This window comes from Bactrocera neohumeralis, chromosome 6, assembly GCF_024586455.1.
Source record: "Bactrocera neohumeralis isolate Rockhampton chromosome 6, APGP_CSIRO_Bneo_wtdbg2-racon-allhic-juicebox.fasta_v2, whole genome shotgun sequence".
Taxonomy (NCBI): domain Eukaryota; kingdom Metazoa; phylum Arthropoda; class Insecta; order Diptera; family Tephritidae; genus Bactrocera; species Bactrocera neohumeralis.
The window spans coordinates 33,980,940-33,996,498 of NC_065923.1; the positions used below are offsets into that span (position 1 = coordinate 33,980,940).

General features: G+C 33.0%; 4 protein-coding genes and 1 long non-coding RNA gene across 6 annotated transcripts; 3 read left to right on the plus strand and 2 right to left on the minus strand.

Moving 5' to 3' along the window:
* Window positions 1–399: 399 nt before the first annotated feature.
* Window positions 400–4,429, plus strand: LOC126763626 (phosphoacetylglucosamine mutase). The gene is made up of 3 exons (XM_050481316.1): window positions 400–930; window positions 2,281–3,718; window positions 3,773–4,429. The coding sequence occupies exons 1-3, from the start codon at window positions 830–832 to the stop codon at window positions 3,878–3,880; spliced, it is 1,647 nt and encodes a 548-aa protein (XP_050337273.1). The 5' UTR covers window positions 400–829; the 3' UTR covers window positions 3,881–4,429.
* LOC126763629 (uncharacterized) lies at window positions 4,082–5,582 on the minus strand. Of its 2 annotated transcripts, none has more exons than XR_007667644.1 (2): window positions 5,209–5,582; window positions 4,082–5,149 (listed from the first exon to the last, which is right to left on the minus strand). It is a non-coding gene; the product is annotated as an uncharacterized LOC126763629 (long non-coding RNA). The 2 variants fall into 2 exon arrangements; XR_007667643.1 differs by having other exon boundaries at window positions 5,202–5,582.
* Window positions 5,583–6,006: 424 nt separating this feature from the next.
* LOC126763300 (eukaryotic translation initiation factor 2 subunit 2) lies at window positions 6,007–7,544 on the plus strand. The gene is made up of 3 exons (XM_050480639.1): window positions 6,007–6,166; window positions 6,325–6,736; window positions 6,801–7,544. The coding sequence occupies exons 1-3, from the start codon at window positions 6,152–6,154 to the stop codon at window positions 7,322–7,324; spliced, it is 951 nt and encodes a 316-aa protein (XP_050336596.1). The 5' UTR covers window positions 6,007–6,151; the 3' UTR covers window positions 7,325–7,544.
* On the minus strand, window positions 7,446–8,397 carry LOC126763301 (uncharacterized). Its single transcript, XM_050480640.1, has one exon. The coding sequence runs from the start codon at window positions 8,142–8,144 to the stop codon at window positions 7,542–7,544; it is 603 nt and encodes a 200-aa protein (XP_050336597.1). The 5' UTR covers window positions 8,145–8,397; the 3' UTR covers window positions 7,446–7,541.
* Window positions 8,398–8,486: 89 nt separating this feature from the next.
* LOC126763299 (histone acetyltransferase KAT2A) lies at window positions 8,487–12,763 on the plus strand. The gene is made up of 3 exons (XM_050480638.1): window positions 8,487–10,079; window positions 10,977–11,632; window positions 11,699–12,763. Exons 1-3 carry the CDS (start codon window positions 8,863–8,865, stop codon window positions 12,226–12,228), a joined length of 2,403 nt encoding a protein of 800 aa, XP_050336595.1. The 5' UTR covers window positions 8,487–8,862; the 3' UTR covers window positions 12,229–12,763.
* Window positions 12,764–15,559: the final 2,796 nt, after the last annotated feature.

A 15,559-nucleotide genomic window follows, 5' to 3' on the forward strand; every position in this document is an offset into this window, starting at 1 on the left:
TTGACAGAATTTGTTCTTTTTTTCATTTAAAACAAATTTAATTCCTATATTCAAAACATTGTATTTTAAAAGGGGGAGGAAGTTGGCTAGAAAAACGGTCAGCGTATATTTGACGCTGTCACAGTGTTGGAAAACATTATAAACAAACTGGAAATATATTGTTACAGATTAGTTTAAATATTATTTATCTAAATAAAAATAGTGCGAATTTGAGAATATTTTCTTTTGATTATGAGAATTTAAAACAATTGTTTTTATATTATAATATAAGACCATTGAATTTCGCTATAGATGAACCTTTAAATTTGGTAATCGTAATCGTAATCGACTTTACATGATAAATTTACGCTCTGTGGGTGTTGCGCTATTCTCACAGTTCTGATTTTTTGACATTTGGTCATTTTCTAGCTTTTAATAAATGAAATCGGCTGTTTTCACGGAAACTTTTCGGGTTGTTCATTTCATTCATAATATTTTAAAGTAAGCTCTCATAAAATAAGTGAATATATATTGAAAATCACAAAAAACAATAGCGCAAATAATAAATAAATATCTTTTCTCACACTATCAAAATAATGGTGTGCCACCTCTAAACAGTAGGAGGCCGTTAATACAAATACATAAAATTGATTATATATTACAGTTTTCCTATAAAATATTGTTGACAAATTCCAAATCAAGACTTCCCGGTTTTGAGACAACATACATTGTTGTAGTCTTACTCTCTGCAGTGCTATTGGCTACGAACGCGTTTTGTTGTGTGTCGTGGCAAATAACTTGAATTTCTGCATTTGGTGTTTCGAATCAAAGTGAATTAACATTCAACAAAATGTCCATAAACCTACGAACCGTGTACGCGTTTGCAAGGGAAATGTATCCAAAGAAGTCGACAGCACCAATACAATATGGCACGGCAGGTTTTCGTGGCAAGTAAGTAAAATTTGAATTATATATATTATTTATTGCAATTTGTTTAAAAACTTTGATGTGAACTGACACAGGCATAAGTGGTAGTAGGACATATTCTGTAATAGCGGTGATGGAACTTCCCGATATTCAACTGTATGATCATATATTAAACCCAACCGCGTGAACTATTATATATGCATATGTATGTATACATATGCATGCCTGCCACCTCCCTCTAATTCCCACATAACATTTTTATTTATAGATTTTTTTGTACCGCATATTATTTAGTATAAAGACACAAACAAGCATATACTTTATATCAAAGAAGACACGCCAAAAAATGGTAAACTCGGTGCATTAGTCTAAATGGTAACAGCTGACCTGCTTAAAGGTCAAAGCACGAATTTTAGTTTATATGTATGTACATATGTATATATGCACATTAATTATTGCTAGTAGGCACGGAATTTTATATATACATATATACATCTATTACAAACACTATGTAAAAACTTGCCAATCACCCCTTCAAAATTCAACCTATGCTTTCTTACAGTTTACGAACATATAATAATATATGTATGTCCGTTGAAATTGTTTGTTTTTTTTAGCCATTTGCTCTGAATTATTAAAGCAAAAACTATTGGGGCCAAGTAGCCACAAACTAGGGCGTTGTACACAGGTGAATCACAGATAGCCGTTATTGCTATGTAATGGATGGGTTGAATCACCTGAGAACCATTGCAGCTCCCTTCACTTTATTTTGCAATGAATAATTACTTTTTGCCATATGTAATACAAATTATTTCTATATTCTTGGAACTTTTATTTTGTGCTTTTATGAATTTTTAACTTCAAGGTAAACAACTGTTCCATTACCTACTAAGGAAGGGAAATCGCCTACCGAAAGCATGCTATGAAATTTATGAGTTGTATGATGTCTTGTAATATGCATTTGTTATGTACTTTATATAGATACATATACTTACATACTATTTGTCTCGAATCTGTTCTTAATTGCCTGAGCTTAATTAAGACTCTGCTTCCTTATGTATTGAGATGCATGCTCATTATTATACGTAAATTACAAGATTACAAGCCACACATACTTGTATAATATTATGCAGATAGGTTTTGCTATAAGAAATAAAATGGCACACTGTTATCAGTAAATTATCTTTTGTTGTTAACATTGCAAACAAACCGCAACAGTGCTGTTGATAAACTTGTGAATAATTTCTTACATACATACATATATGTACTTATGTATGTTTGCTAATTTTCTACACTATATAGTGAAATATTAAATTTTATTTTAATTCTACATACAATATAGAATGTGTTTAATGGCATTTTTTTTAATTTCAGGGCCGAACTTCTGGACAGTGTTATGTACCGCATGGGCGTTTTGGCTACACTTCGTTCTCGAATTCGTGGCGGCGCTGTGATTGGTGTAATGGTCACTGCCTCCCACAATCCAGAGCCGGATAATGGTGTCAAGTTGATTGACCCAAAAGGTGAAATGCTGGAAGCCAGTTGGGAATCCATTGCGACTGATTTGGCTAATGTTGAGGACAGCGAACTTGAAGCGCATGTTGCCAAAATTATAAGTGATAATAAAATCGACGTAGGTTCATCTTCCATTGTATTTGTCGGTATGGATAACCGCTACCATAGTCCACGGCTGCTAAAGGCTGTGGCTGACGGTGTAATTGCGCTAAAGGGAAATGTGCGTGAGTTTGGTATTGTTACGACGCCAATGTTGCACTTCTTTGTTGTGGCTGCTAATACTAGAGGTGCCTACGGCCAGCCAACGGAGGAGGGATACTATAGAAAATTGATCACAGCATTTGAAACATTACGCGGTGACAAATTAGAAAATTGCAACTACCGCAATAAGTTGGTATTCGATGGTGCAAATGGTGTGGGTGCACGAAAAATGCTGCAGTTTATTAAACGAATGCATGATTCTTTGCAAGTGGATGTAATTAATAAAGGCGATGGAAAAATAAATGAGAACTGCGGTGCCGATTATGTGAAAGTGAAGCAAGGAGTGCCCATAGGTATGCCAATTGTGGAACCATATACCCGTTGTGTGAGCGTCGATGGTGATGCCGATCGCGTAGTATACTTCTTCACCGATGATAAAAATCAGTTTAGATTATTGGATGGCGACAGAATTGCTACGTTAGTAGCAGATTATCTTATGGGTATGGTAAAACGTTGTGGGCTTGATCTGAGTATGGGTTTGGTGCAAACCGCATATGCTAATGGTGGTTCAACGGATTATATCTCCAATACGTTGCAAGTACCAGTAGCATGCGTACCCACTGGTGTTAAGCATCTGCATCATAAAGCGCTGCAATACGATATTGGTGTTTATTTTGAGGCTAACGGACACGGTACTGTTATATTCAGCGAAAATGCTAAGAGTCTGATAAAAGCGGCATCCGAAACAAGTGTGGACGCGAAAACACTACTGAATGTTATAGATCTCATCAACGAAACCGTGGGCGATGCCATATCGGACATGTTGCTAGTCGAAACAATTTTGAACCATAAGGGCTGGGACGTTAAAGACTGGTTGGCGACGTATGATGATTTGCCGAATCTTCAATTGAAAATTAAAGTTCAAGATCGTAATGTCATCACGACAACCGATGCAGAGCGTGTTTGTGTGACACCAGTGGGTCTACAAGAAGCCATAGACAAGGTAGTATCCAACTATAAAAGAGGCCGTGCATTCGTAAGACCATCAGGTACAGAAGATGTTGTGCGTGTGTATGCTGAAGCAGCTACCAAAAATGTAAGTTTAACAAACATAAAAGTATAAAAGTGTTAACTTATTTCGTTGTTTTAGGAAACCGAAAGCCTTGCATACGAAGTAGGAATTTTAGTGCAACAGCTGGCTGGAGGCGTTGGACCAGAGCTTATTCATCCTGGAAAGACAATAAGTGCCCACATCTAAATATTTTAAATATTCCTCTCTCAAAAGAAAAAAACTATTTCAAGCTGAAATCTGCCTTCAAAGCGGACTCTTTAATGCTCTTGCTACACAACGATAAAATGTCTAAAAGTTACTTACATGTACATGCCTTCCTTAAAATAAGTAGTTAGAAGAAAACACTTTCATTTATTTTCTAAAGATCGTTTATTATTGTGTTATATGTTATTATTATTATTATTTTTTTTTTTGTACTGCAGATATGCATTTAAATTTGCTTTGTAATGTAAAACTGCCTTGAATTAAAAAAAATATATTATATGTAAAAGATATATGTATGTATGCATGAACTGAGTTTTAACTATGTATTAAATGTACATACACACATATGTTCCAGTAGTAATGTGCTTATTTCATTTTGTTTTTATACGATAATGTGCTCGCCTTTAATAGAAAATTGCGTGAAATCAAAACATAATATGCTAGGGCTCCATTACAAAAATATTTGTACATTGAATTTATTTTAAGTATTAAAATGCGTTAATAAAACAACGAAATACATTCGTATACAAACATCTTCGAGTTTAATTGCAGTACTTTTGAAAATAGTAATTCTATAATGTAACATATGTATATGTAGTTCCCAGAAGTTGAAAAATTCAATCTTAAGCTATTTAAAGAATTTGACATTCACGTGATTTTACTGGTTCTTTGAACAAGTTGGTACCGCGAAAATGATGAAACAGGTGCTCCAACCGTGTTAGTGTAGGTAAAATAATCCAAAACAACTGTTCTCAATAGTCACAATGATAAACTAATAATTTTCTTCTTCAAGAATAGAGATCTGCTAATCGAAAATATTCAAGGAATAATTCGGTTTAGGCTTACTAAATAACATTTCCGTTCCCACAATTTACATCCGGTTAAGAGCTGCCAACTCAAAATTTGGAAATATTTTAAGCCACGACAAGAACAACAACAATTGACAAACTTGTATTTTTGCTACAGAGACACAATGGAGATGTGCAAAAAACCATAAATTGTTTTTTTTTTTTTATCGCATGCAGACGATTAGTGAGAATGGCAGATTTAATTTGTTTTGAATGTAACTCTTTTCCACTTTAAGTTGACTGTGGTCACAAGCGGATACTTTTGTGGGCCAAACTCATATTTTAATGCCGAAGATGAGACGAGGAAAGACAAAGGGCACCAAGTTGTTCGTTCTCGGGCAACATGTTTGTATTCTTGTTCATAACATTTCGCTACTGTTTTCATTTCAAATTCGTTTCGTGGCTAAAATTGAGAAAATTTGTTTTAGACCAACATTATATAACGATTTTTTTACCTTATACCGAGAAAGTGTGGGATATATCAGAAAGAATGGCTTGCTGATATTTCATATTTCGTCTATTGTTTTTTTCATTTGAACTGTTTCGGTAAACTAAAATTATAGGCGTATTTCCAAATAATGCAAATTGTATAAAAATATGTGAGTCACCCATAAAATTTTCTTCGTTCGCCTCGATGTGAACGAACTTATCAAAAATATACGTCGAACTTATGTACATACATATGTATATGTCAAAGCTAAAATATGATGCACAGCTAAATCATGAAAGGTTGTCCGAAATCACATACATTATTAAAAATTTTGAATCAAATATTATTTAATAGTAATCGTACTTTTATTGTGCAGTATATAAATGAATTCAAATTTAGGCATATTACTTATAGGATGTTTCTTCTCAGATATTTGTAACCATTTCATTCTTCCTTTAAAAGTATTTTTATTACTCAAACATTAAATTTGACAGGTAATCGAAAATTGCTTTTTAATGCATATATCAATTATATTTTTTGTCATAGTGAAATCTTTATCACTTTATTGTTAAATTCTAAATTATCTTTGCAACTTCCTGTACTCAATTTTGGCATAAGTGTTTTGTAAACATATATCTAATATTTTAGCGAAAAATTAATTAGTTTTTGATATATTACTTTTTTACCTCTGTAATTGATGCTTATGCAATTATAGAAAATTTCGAAGCGTTTATGAATACTGCTATTTATGAGTAAAGTATCGATATAATTTTGTGTTCATAAATTCGATAAATAAAATATTAACATCGATGTAAACTGTCAACGATTAGTACATCGTTTGCCTTGTCAGCTAAACGGGCTAGGATTGTCTGATGCAATACTACATTCGAGTTCTTATTTTTATAGAAAGTAGTTTAAAAGAAACTTCCATCAACGTTGAAAAGACAAACAATTAATATAATTGAAATTACAATTATGGACGCAGAAGACGTAAGTTGTATACCTCTGACCTCTGCAGGGCAATGAAAATGATGGAGATTTTGTTGTGAAACGTGTAAGTTTCTACCAGTATCACACATTTTTGTTGCTTTGAGGTTATGTGCATCCCCGAATTTGTGATTGTTAAAAAATGCTTATTTTCAATGCAGGGGTTTGATCCAACATTGTTGAAAAAGAAGAAGAAGAAGAAGACATTCGACCTTGATGCTGCACTTGGTCTTGATGATGGCAGCAAAAAGGAGGAGCCTATAGAAGACGCTCCACTGGATAGCGGGGCTGCTGATTTAGAAGATAATTTGGATTTAGAAAGTTTTGGCAAGAAAAAGAAAAAGAAGAAGAAGCCTTTTAATTTAGATGAGCTCGAAGGTGCTTTACCATCCGCTAGAGAAGAAGGAGAAGAAGAAAGCAATGCTGCAGTGCAGGAAGAACCAGAAGATGACGATATCAACCTAGATATGGACTTCTCAAAGGACAAAAAGAAAAAGAAGAGTAAAAAGAAGGATTTAGACGAACTATTCGCCGATAAAGATGAAGAAGATAAAAGCGAGAATAAAGAAAATGGTAAGCATTTTAATTGTATATTGTAAACTATAGTAATGCAATACTGTTTCTTTTTTCAAAACAGTTGACGATAACAGTTCATCATGGGCCGGTACAGATCGTGATTACACATATGATGAATTATTAAAACGTGTATTCGAAATCATCCTTGATAAAAATCCAGATATGGCAGCTGGACGTAAACCGAAATTTGTCATGAGACCTCCACAAGTATTGCGTGTCGGCACAAAGAAGACTTCATTTGCAAACTTTATGGATATTGCAAAAACACTTCATCGTTTGCCAAAACATTTATTAGACTTTTTACTAGCTGAATTGGGTACCAGCGGTTCAATGGACGGAAACCAACAGCTTATTATAAAAGGTCGTTTCCAACCTAAACAGATAGAAAATGTACTGCGTCGTTATATCAAAGAGTACGTGACCTGCCACACCTGCCGTTCACCCGAAACTATACTGCAAAAAGATACAAGATTATTCTTCCTGCAATGTGAATCTTGCGGTTCTAGATGTTCCGTAGCAAGCATTAAATCGGGTTTCCAAGCTGTTACTGGCAAACGTGCTGCAATTCGTGCGAAAACTACATAAAATATTTTTTTGTTGGTGCGACTTTAGGATTTCTATTGTTCTTTTTCTAGTGGGGATTTATTTTGATGTAACAAATTCGATATATGACAAAGAACAAGGAAAAAAATAGAACAAGTTGAAATAAGCGAGGATTAATATTTTTTATTTAAATTTTAAACATACAAACCATTAAATAATAAAAATAGTAAACCGATCATTAAAAACAAAACAAAAAACTTTATCTTTTTGATGTTTTATATATCTTTATGTACCAGTCAATTATTTCGTCTTTGAAAGCCAATTCCATTGTTCTATCGCAACCCGTGTCGATGTCCCAACTAAAGCAGAATACGCCCATTTGGCCACGAAACAAATCTGGCCTTCCAAAGACAAATACTTTGTTACCTACGGCAATTCGTGATGGGTCTAGTTGTTTTCTAGTTTTGTTCAGCAGTTTCTCTAATGCAGTTAAAATATCTGTATTCTCCTTGATTGACTTTCTTATAAACACTTCATTTCGCAAGCGTTGTAATTCGAAAATGTCGGCTTCTTTTTTCGGAATAAACAAAGGCAAAACTGAGGTGTTGTCATCAATTTCAAACTTGTAGTGACCATTATTTTTACTCGGAACCACTTTACCCACTATACGTGCATGTATCATTATTGTACGAAAAAGCACTTTGCCATCAAATGCTTCAAAAACTGTTGGCGAAGAGGCGCTACAATGTTTGACATCCATCAAAAGCAGTGGCACACATTCCAGAGGCTTGTTATCACTATCAGATGTTTTTAAACTGCATTTCGCAGAAAATTGTACATCCAAACAATCACTACCGCTCATCTCAGCATCTATTCTTCTTTATATTTTCATTGTTGTACACTAATGAATATATTTGGCGCTATTTTGTCCCTTTGAATCTTGAATGTCCCAATGAACCATCGAATATGCAATCACATTCAGCCTTTTGCATATTTCATAACATAGAAACTAAATAGTTTTGACACAAATCTATCATATACTTTATGTAAATTATTAATTATCTAATAAACAATTAAGATTTCGTAAGTGTTTTTTTCTTAACTTATATATACATATAATTCGTATAATTTCACAATCTGTTATAATAATTGTATATAAAACTTTTGCGACTGGCAATGCTGCATCATTTCACTTCGTCTTTCAGCTTCGTGTGTGTCAATATAAATGAACTACTTTGCGAAACGATATTAAAATAAATATTTTTGGTGTTAAATAATAATATTGTAGAAAATCAAAAAATAATTTTAATACAATATTCCAAACAAAAACTTGAAAAGGTGTCGGTAGATACATAGCGTAGCGTTGAGACTTTTAATAAAAAACTGCGGTGGAAGTAAGATTTGCCGAAGTTGTATTCGGCAGCTGTATCAATACATTCACACAAACGACTTTTTGTCTTTGTTTACACTCTTTCTGCATTGTGAAATTGCTGATCGAAATATTGCACTTTGTCAAAGTCTTCCAAAGCATTGGTAACCACCGTCAATAAACAAATTGAAATAAGTCGAGTCGATTTGTTATGTCTGGCGGAGCACTGATAACACTAAAGGAAGATGCAACTGACGGTGGAGGTAATGCCAATGGAGGAGGGGGCAATTCTAATATTGCAAATAATCAACAAACATCCGGATCCGGAAACGTAAATGCTACTCCAGGTCACAACCCAAACGGTGGTAATAGTGGTCCTCCGGAAGGAACACGCCAAAATAGCTTACAACGCATTCAATTGCGAAAACAAAAAGTTTTTAACTTGCCTGTTCCCCAGAAGTTGGCAAAATTATCTATGTACTCTTCTTGCCAGAGCGAATGCTGCCGTTGTACTGGATGGAAAACTCCTCAAGAAAATCGTCATCGAGATGTAGAATCGTCAACATATTGCCCTGAATTCACCGAGGAATGTCGCAGCTGTAGACACCCGCTACAAAATCATATTGCACATCTGGATGGCATATCTGGTTCTCAAATGAACGAACTTCTGGGTGCTATAATAGATATGGAAAATTTGTTCATGTCAATGCAACGCGTAGAAGATGAGGATACCAAAAAGGTGTATCTATATTTATTTCGTCTCTTGCGTCAATGTGTCCTTAGTCGTCAACAAGCTGTTATTCATGGACCCTTGGGCGATCCACCATTCGAGTCGCCATGCATTGCAAAAGCCGTTTCATCATTCGTGTTCTATAAGTACAACCATTTAAGTCAAACTGAATTACAGACAATGACAGAAGTGGCGAAAACATTTCTAAATTTTTTAAATCATTACAACTTCGAACCACCATCAATGCGTCGCTCTGTATTAACGCATGAAGATGCTTCAACATATAAAATTAACTATACGCGATGGCTGGTGTTTTGCCATGTACCCGCTTTTTGCAATTCTTTGCGTCATTTTGAAACATCGCTAGTGTTTGGGCGCACCTTACTGCGCACCATATTCAAGTATATGGCTGAGCAGCTAAGAAATAAATGTTCTTCCGAACGAGATCGCTTACCAGCTGATAAACGGTCAATTATAACCCAAATGCCCAAATTTTTAGATGCGCTAAAAGCTGAACTATTGAAAGACGACTCGCCGATTTGGGATCAAGGATTTCGTCCATCAACAGCTTTTATAATACAACAACGTAAACGTCAGCAAGAAGCGAGTACTGGAGCGGCAACTGGCAGTAAGCGATCCGGCACTGGAGAACCCGCACATAAAAGAGCCAAAAAGGAAAGCATTGATCGTGTCAGTGGGTAAGTTTTTGGCGGCATGTTCGTAACCGACTAATTAATATATATGTATATACATACATATACATATATATATAACTATAAAAGTAATATTAGTAATTGTGACTTGCAGATGGTAAATCGAGGAAATAGCAGAAAATAAGTTTAAGTGTTTGTTTTATTATATGCATATGCTTTTTTTTTGAAGAAAGACTGTGAGCACGAATAGTGCATGTGTAATTTTCTATTTCACAATTCTCGATTAACACATGAATCGAACAATGTATACAAATTAAGTACGTACATATATGGATACACTAAAAAAAAAAGATAAAGGATTTTTGACTTTAATAAAATGTAGCTGACAAGTCAACGTTAAAAGTAAATGCAGTACATGTGTTTTCTTTATACATCTTGTATGTACTTAATGTCAATAACGATATATTGGGTTGATTGCGCCCGCTCGTGCACGTCCGTAAAGTAAGCTGCTTTGTGCACAACTGGAAAAGAAAATGTTTATAGTGACACAAAACAGTCGGCAACAAATGAAATTGTTTTTTTTTTGTTTGTGTTTTTTTCGCCGATACGAATACCTTGTCATCGTGCGAAGTACTATTTTTTGTATTCCGTTTCCTATATTAAGACTTTTTTAATGAGTAATAAGTTCAAATGGCGGCGTTGTGTGAAATGCAGAAGATTGGCACACAAACGGGTTTATGTAGTCAAATTTAAAACATGCTTTTAGGCGAACTTTGCATGTAATATTTTATTAGTTATTTAATGCATTTTAATTAAATCGATTGCATGCGCATATTGTATAATATAAAATGCTTTCACATGATTTGTTTTCAATACAAAAAATGCAGTTTCAGTTACCTTTCTTGATCTAACTAATCCATCTATTGAAAATCTGCATTTCAGCGAATGTCAGTTTGAGGATCTTTCTGATGAAACTGTTGTGCGTGCTATGAAAGCTATTTCAGAATCAAAGGCCATCAATAAATCAGAAATCTTATTTCCGGTCAATGTCTCCCGCGATGAAAATGTTAAAGCAGAGGAACAACAACGAGCCATTGAATTTCATGTAGTCGGAAATTCCCTAACAAAGCAAGTGGATAAACAGACAATATTTTGGCTTATTGGACTACAAGCAGTATTTGCCTATCAACTACCCGAAATGCCACGTGAATACATCAGTCAATTAGTATTTGACACAAAACACAAAACGTTGGCACTTATAAAGGAAAATCAACCCATTGGCGGCATTTGCTTTCGTCCCTTCGCTAGTCAGGGTTTCACCGAAATAGTATTTTGCGCCGTTACCATGTCCGAACAAGTCAAGGGTTATGGTACACATTTAATGAATCATTTAAAAGACTACAGCATCAAGCATGGCATACGACATTTGCTGACCTATGCTGACTGTGATGCTATTGGTTACTTTAAAAAGCAAGGTTTCTCCAAGGATATTAAATTAGCTCGACCGGTCTATGCTGGTTTTATAAAGGAATATGATGGTGCTACGCTAATGCATTGCGAATTACACACAAGCATTGTCAACACACAATTTATTTCTGGTGATTTTAAATCTCTTTAACTTTAACTTGCATAGTTATTTAAATTTTTTTTCCTCTATCCAATAGTTATAAGAAAGCAGAGCGAAATTCTGAAAGAATTAATAGCACAACGCCACAATGAGGTGCAAAAAGTGCGTCCTGGTTTAACTTGCTTCAAAGAGGGATTACGTTCCATACCAGTTGAATCGATACCCGGACTACGTGAGATCGGTTGGAAACCACAAATGCGTGCACAACGCACTTCACGTCCACTAGAAGAATCTTCCGATCCAGAAAAACTTGCAGCATCCTTTACTGCCGTACTACAGTCGGTGCGCCAGCATCAAGCCGCCTGGCCGTTCCTACGTCCAGTACCAGCGGCTGAAGTACCCGACTATTATGATCACATTAAATATCCGATGGATCTAAAAACTATGGGTGAACGCCTTAAGCAAGGATATTATGTAACACGTCGGCTCTTTATGGCCGATATGGCGCGTATTTTCTCAAATTGCCGTTTCTACAATTCACCGGAAACTGAATATTATCGTTGCGCTAATTCATTGGAACGTTACTTTCAGACCAAGATGCGGGAGTTGGGTTTATGGGACAAATGATGTTGCGCCCTCAATGCCGCCGTTGATATGCTTAGCGAACACGAACGCGTGGCGGATGAACACAATGCAAGCAATCCGGCGACAACAACTTCAAATAATATGAATATACAGCAGGGCGATAATAACGGTAGTAATGGTGTTGATGGAGACACTAATATTGTGTTGACAGTTAATTTGGGTGTGGTTTCCGCGCTGCCCGAGGATATATTTAAAAATTAGACTTTAGTGTGCTGCTGCTTAAAATAAATAAATATTTTGAATTTAAACTCGTATATTTGTTTAATCAGCACTTAATATGTATATAAATAACGCAACAAATAATATTTAAAATTAGCTTAAAATATATAAAAAAAAAAAATTAAAATTGGGAATTCTAAATGTTATACATTTGAAGAAAGCAAAAAACGAAACTTCGTTCGGAGTAGAAAACCAACACAATTTATGTATACAAGATGACATACTAATTTATGTACCATATACACTATGTACTCTCAATATTTATATAAGACCCAATAAAATGTTATAATAAAAAATCGTTGGCTATCTTATGTTTTTCTTCAACGAAGGAAAATATATTGTGATTTAGCATAATTTCTTTAATGCATACAGTAATTGTGATTAATATAATCAGTAGTAATTTTTGGTAGTGTACATTTTTATACAATAATACTGCAAATACATACATACATACATACATACTTTGTATTAGCAAAAAAGCATACGACCAAAATTGTGCCGCGGTGTCGCGCATCAATTGCATATTCGTTTCCACCTTACCTATATGTACATACATATGTATGTACATACATATATACAGCGTAATATATAACAACACGTACGCTATACAGAATGTAACATACATTTAGCAGCTGAAAATAACAAAGCAACAATTCGATTATTGCAAATATTTTTTTGGATGTTTGTTGTTGTTGTCGCCTTTGCTTCTACTTATGATGTCATATTATCACATAATAGTATAATTTTAAACGTCTAAAGTCCATAACTACATACATCCTTACATGTACATATATGGATTTGTCTGACTCATGTGCAGGCATACATACATATGTACCTAAATAAGTGATTTTTTGAATGATTGCAGTCATTTAGTTCGACTTGTTTCTTTAGATTAGAATAATTCTCGTATTTCGTTTTTTTCACCATTTCTTTTTTAATTATTTTTGTGCTTAAAAATCTAGGCATAAACAAAATTTTGGTATTTTTGTAAGAAAAAACATTTCCTGAATTTTTTTCTCTTCATATTTGTAAATGGTTTGCGATATTTTAGACATCGAGAAAGTATGAGAAACTCCATTCGTAATATAATGAATTGTATTTGTTATTACAATTACAATTATACATATGCAATTTGTTAATTAATTTTCTCTCACGTCATAGTTTTAACAAGAAGCAAATTTAATAGTAATAATATTTAGTATTTTATTTTTATTATACACAAAAGCATGCTTAATTGTGTTTGACACGTATATAATTTACTTTCTTTTAATCTAAAGTGTATACGTTTTCCATATATGTAGGTTAGTAGGGTCTATATATATAAATGTTAAATATATTGGTTTTTAATCGTTTTCCGACAATGCTAAATACAGCGTATCTACTATTGATTTTATACATACATACATGCTATTCAGTGGGATATTTCTTCATCGTTTACAGACTTTCTTGATTCACTTCAATTTCTTCATGTTTTTGTTTTATTTTGTTTTCCTATAATTACCGTTATAAGAAATGTAACATTATATTTGAGTTGCTCACTTGTTTGCATAGCTTCATGGAAAAATTGTTATTCACTAATCTAAATAGAGTAATCCCTAATGTTATGTTATGTATATCTATGTATGTATGTATATTAAGTGTCAAGGAAATAAAATTCGGCTGAGCTATTTTGTGTTTATTCGAAATTGTTGTGGATACTGAGTTGCTTGTTAAGCATTTTATGAGGAAAAATTTCAGTAAAATTATTTTAAATAATAATAATAATAAATAATTGTTCAGATAATTACGTAATAAGTGTACAAATGTCAAATATAAATTTGAAAATTATTGTTGTACAGAACTAGAATTAAAAAAAATATTAATGAATAATATTTAATTAAAAAAAAATTATTAAATAATATTTAAATATGAAATTAGTTAATGATATTTAATTAAAAAAAAATATTAAATAATATTTAATTATAAAATTAGTTAATAATATTTAATGAAAAAAAATTATTAAATAATATTTAAATATAAAATATTTTTTTAATTCTAGTTTCTGTAAATATAAAAATTATTAAATAACAGTATTTAATTTTTTTTTATTAATTTAAATAACTTTAAATTTTTTAATTAATAATAAATAATTTGTTTTCATTTCATTTGTTTGCATTTTATTAATTCTTATTCTTCAATTTCAACTAAAAAAATAAGAATTATTATAATTAATTTTTTAGTTATTTTGTTTTTTCCTCAAAAAATATTTATTCATGGAAACATTGTAATCGAAATTATCTGCACAAATTATATGTTCAATAATTTTTTTTTAATTATTAGGCACTGAAAAAAGCAAATAACCATACAGCCTCAAAAAAAAAATTTGAAAATTTATTTTTATTCAAATATATGAAGCGTTCTAGTTTATGAACATGTAACATCTATCTCATTATTATTTTGTATTCTCATTTTTGTTTTAGAATTCAGTTAGTATTTGTTGTGTAAAACTGTTGCAAGCATTGTTTCATATTCTCTGAAATGATTGTCTTGTGTATTCTACTATCGACTGTGAATATTGTAGGAAACGTTTCTGTCTTAGCAACATAAGCGAGTGTGTTTTTAATTGATGAAAATGATGCGCACATGATTCAATAAAAAAAACTCGTCTAATTAATTTATAGAACCAGCTACGGCGTCGTTGGGTTGGTTGTTTTGAAAGGTACACACTTAAACCGTTAGGTCTTACCTAGCTTACTAATTTTTCAGCAATATGACAGCCATGGGCTATGTCGAAGTTGCCTAAAATATGTTAATAAATAACATTGGGGTATTTGAACGATCGCAAGAGAACTATGTGCATGCTGTTGTTGTATTTGTTGTTTTTATAGTTTAGACTATATTTATAGTTGTTCCAATTGTCGCACAAATTTTCACATATTTTGAAGAATCTTGAGAAAACAACGAAATCAATAATAAAGTTATCGTCTTTAAGGATTCATAGCCACTTTTGTGCAGCACATAGTGAACTTTGTTTTGAGAAATCTAAAAGTTAATAAAATAACCTACAAATTTATACTTCTAGACTCAAGACTCTGGTTTTTTAACTACCAAATAA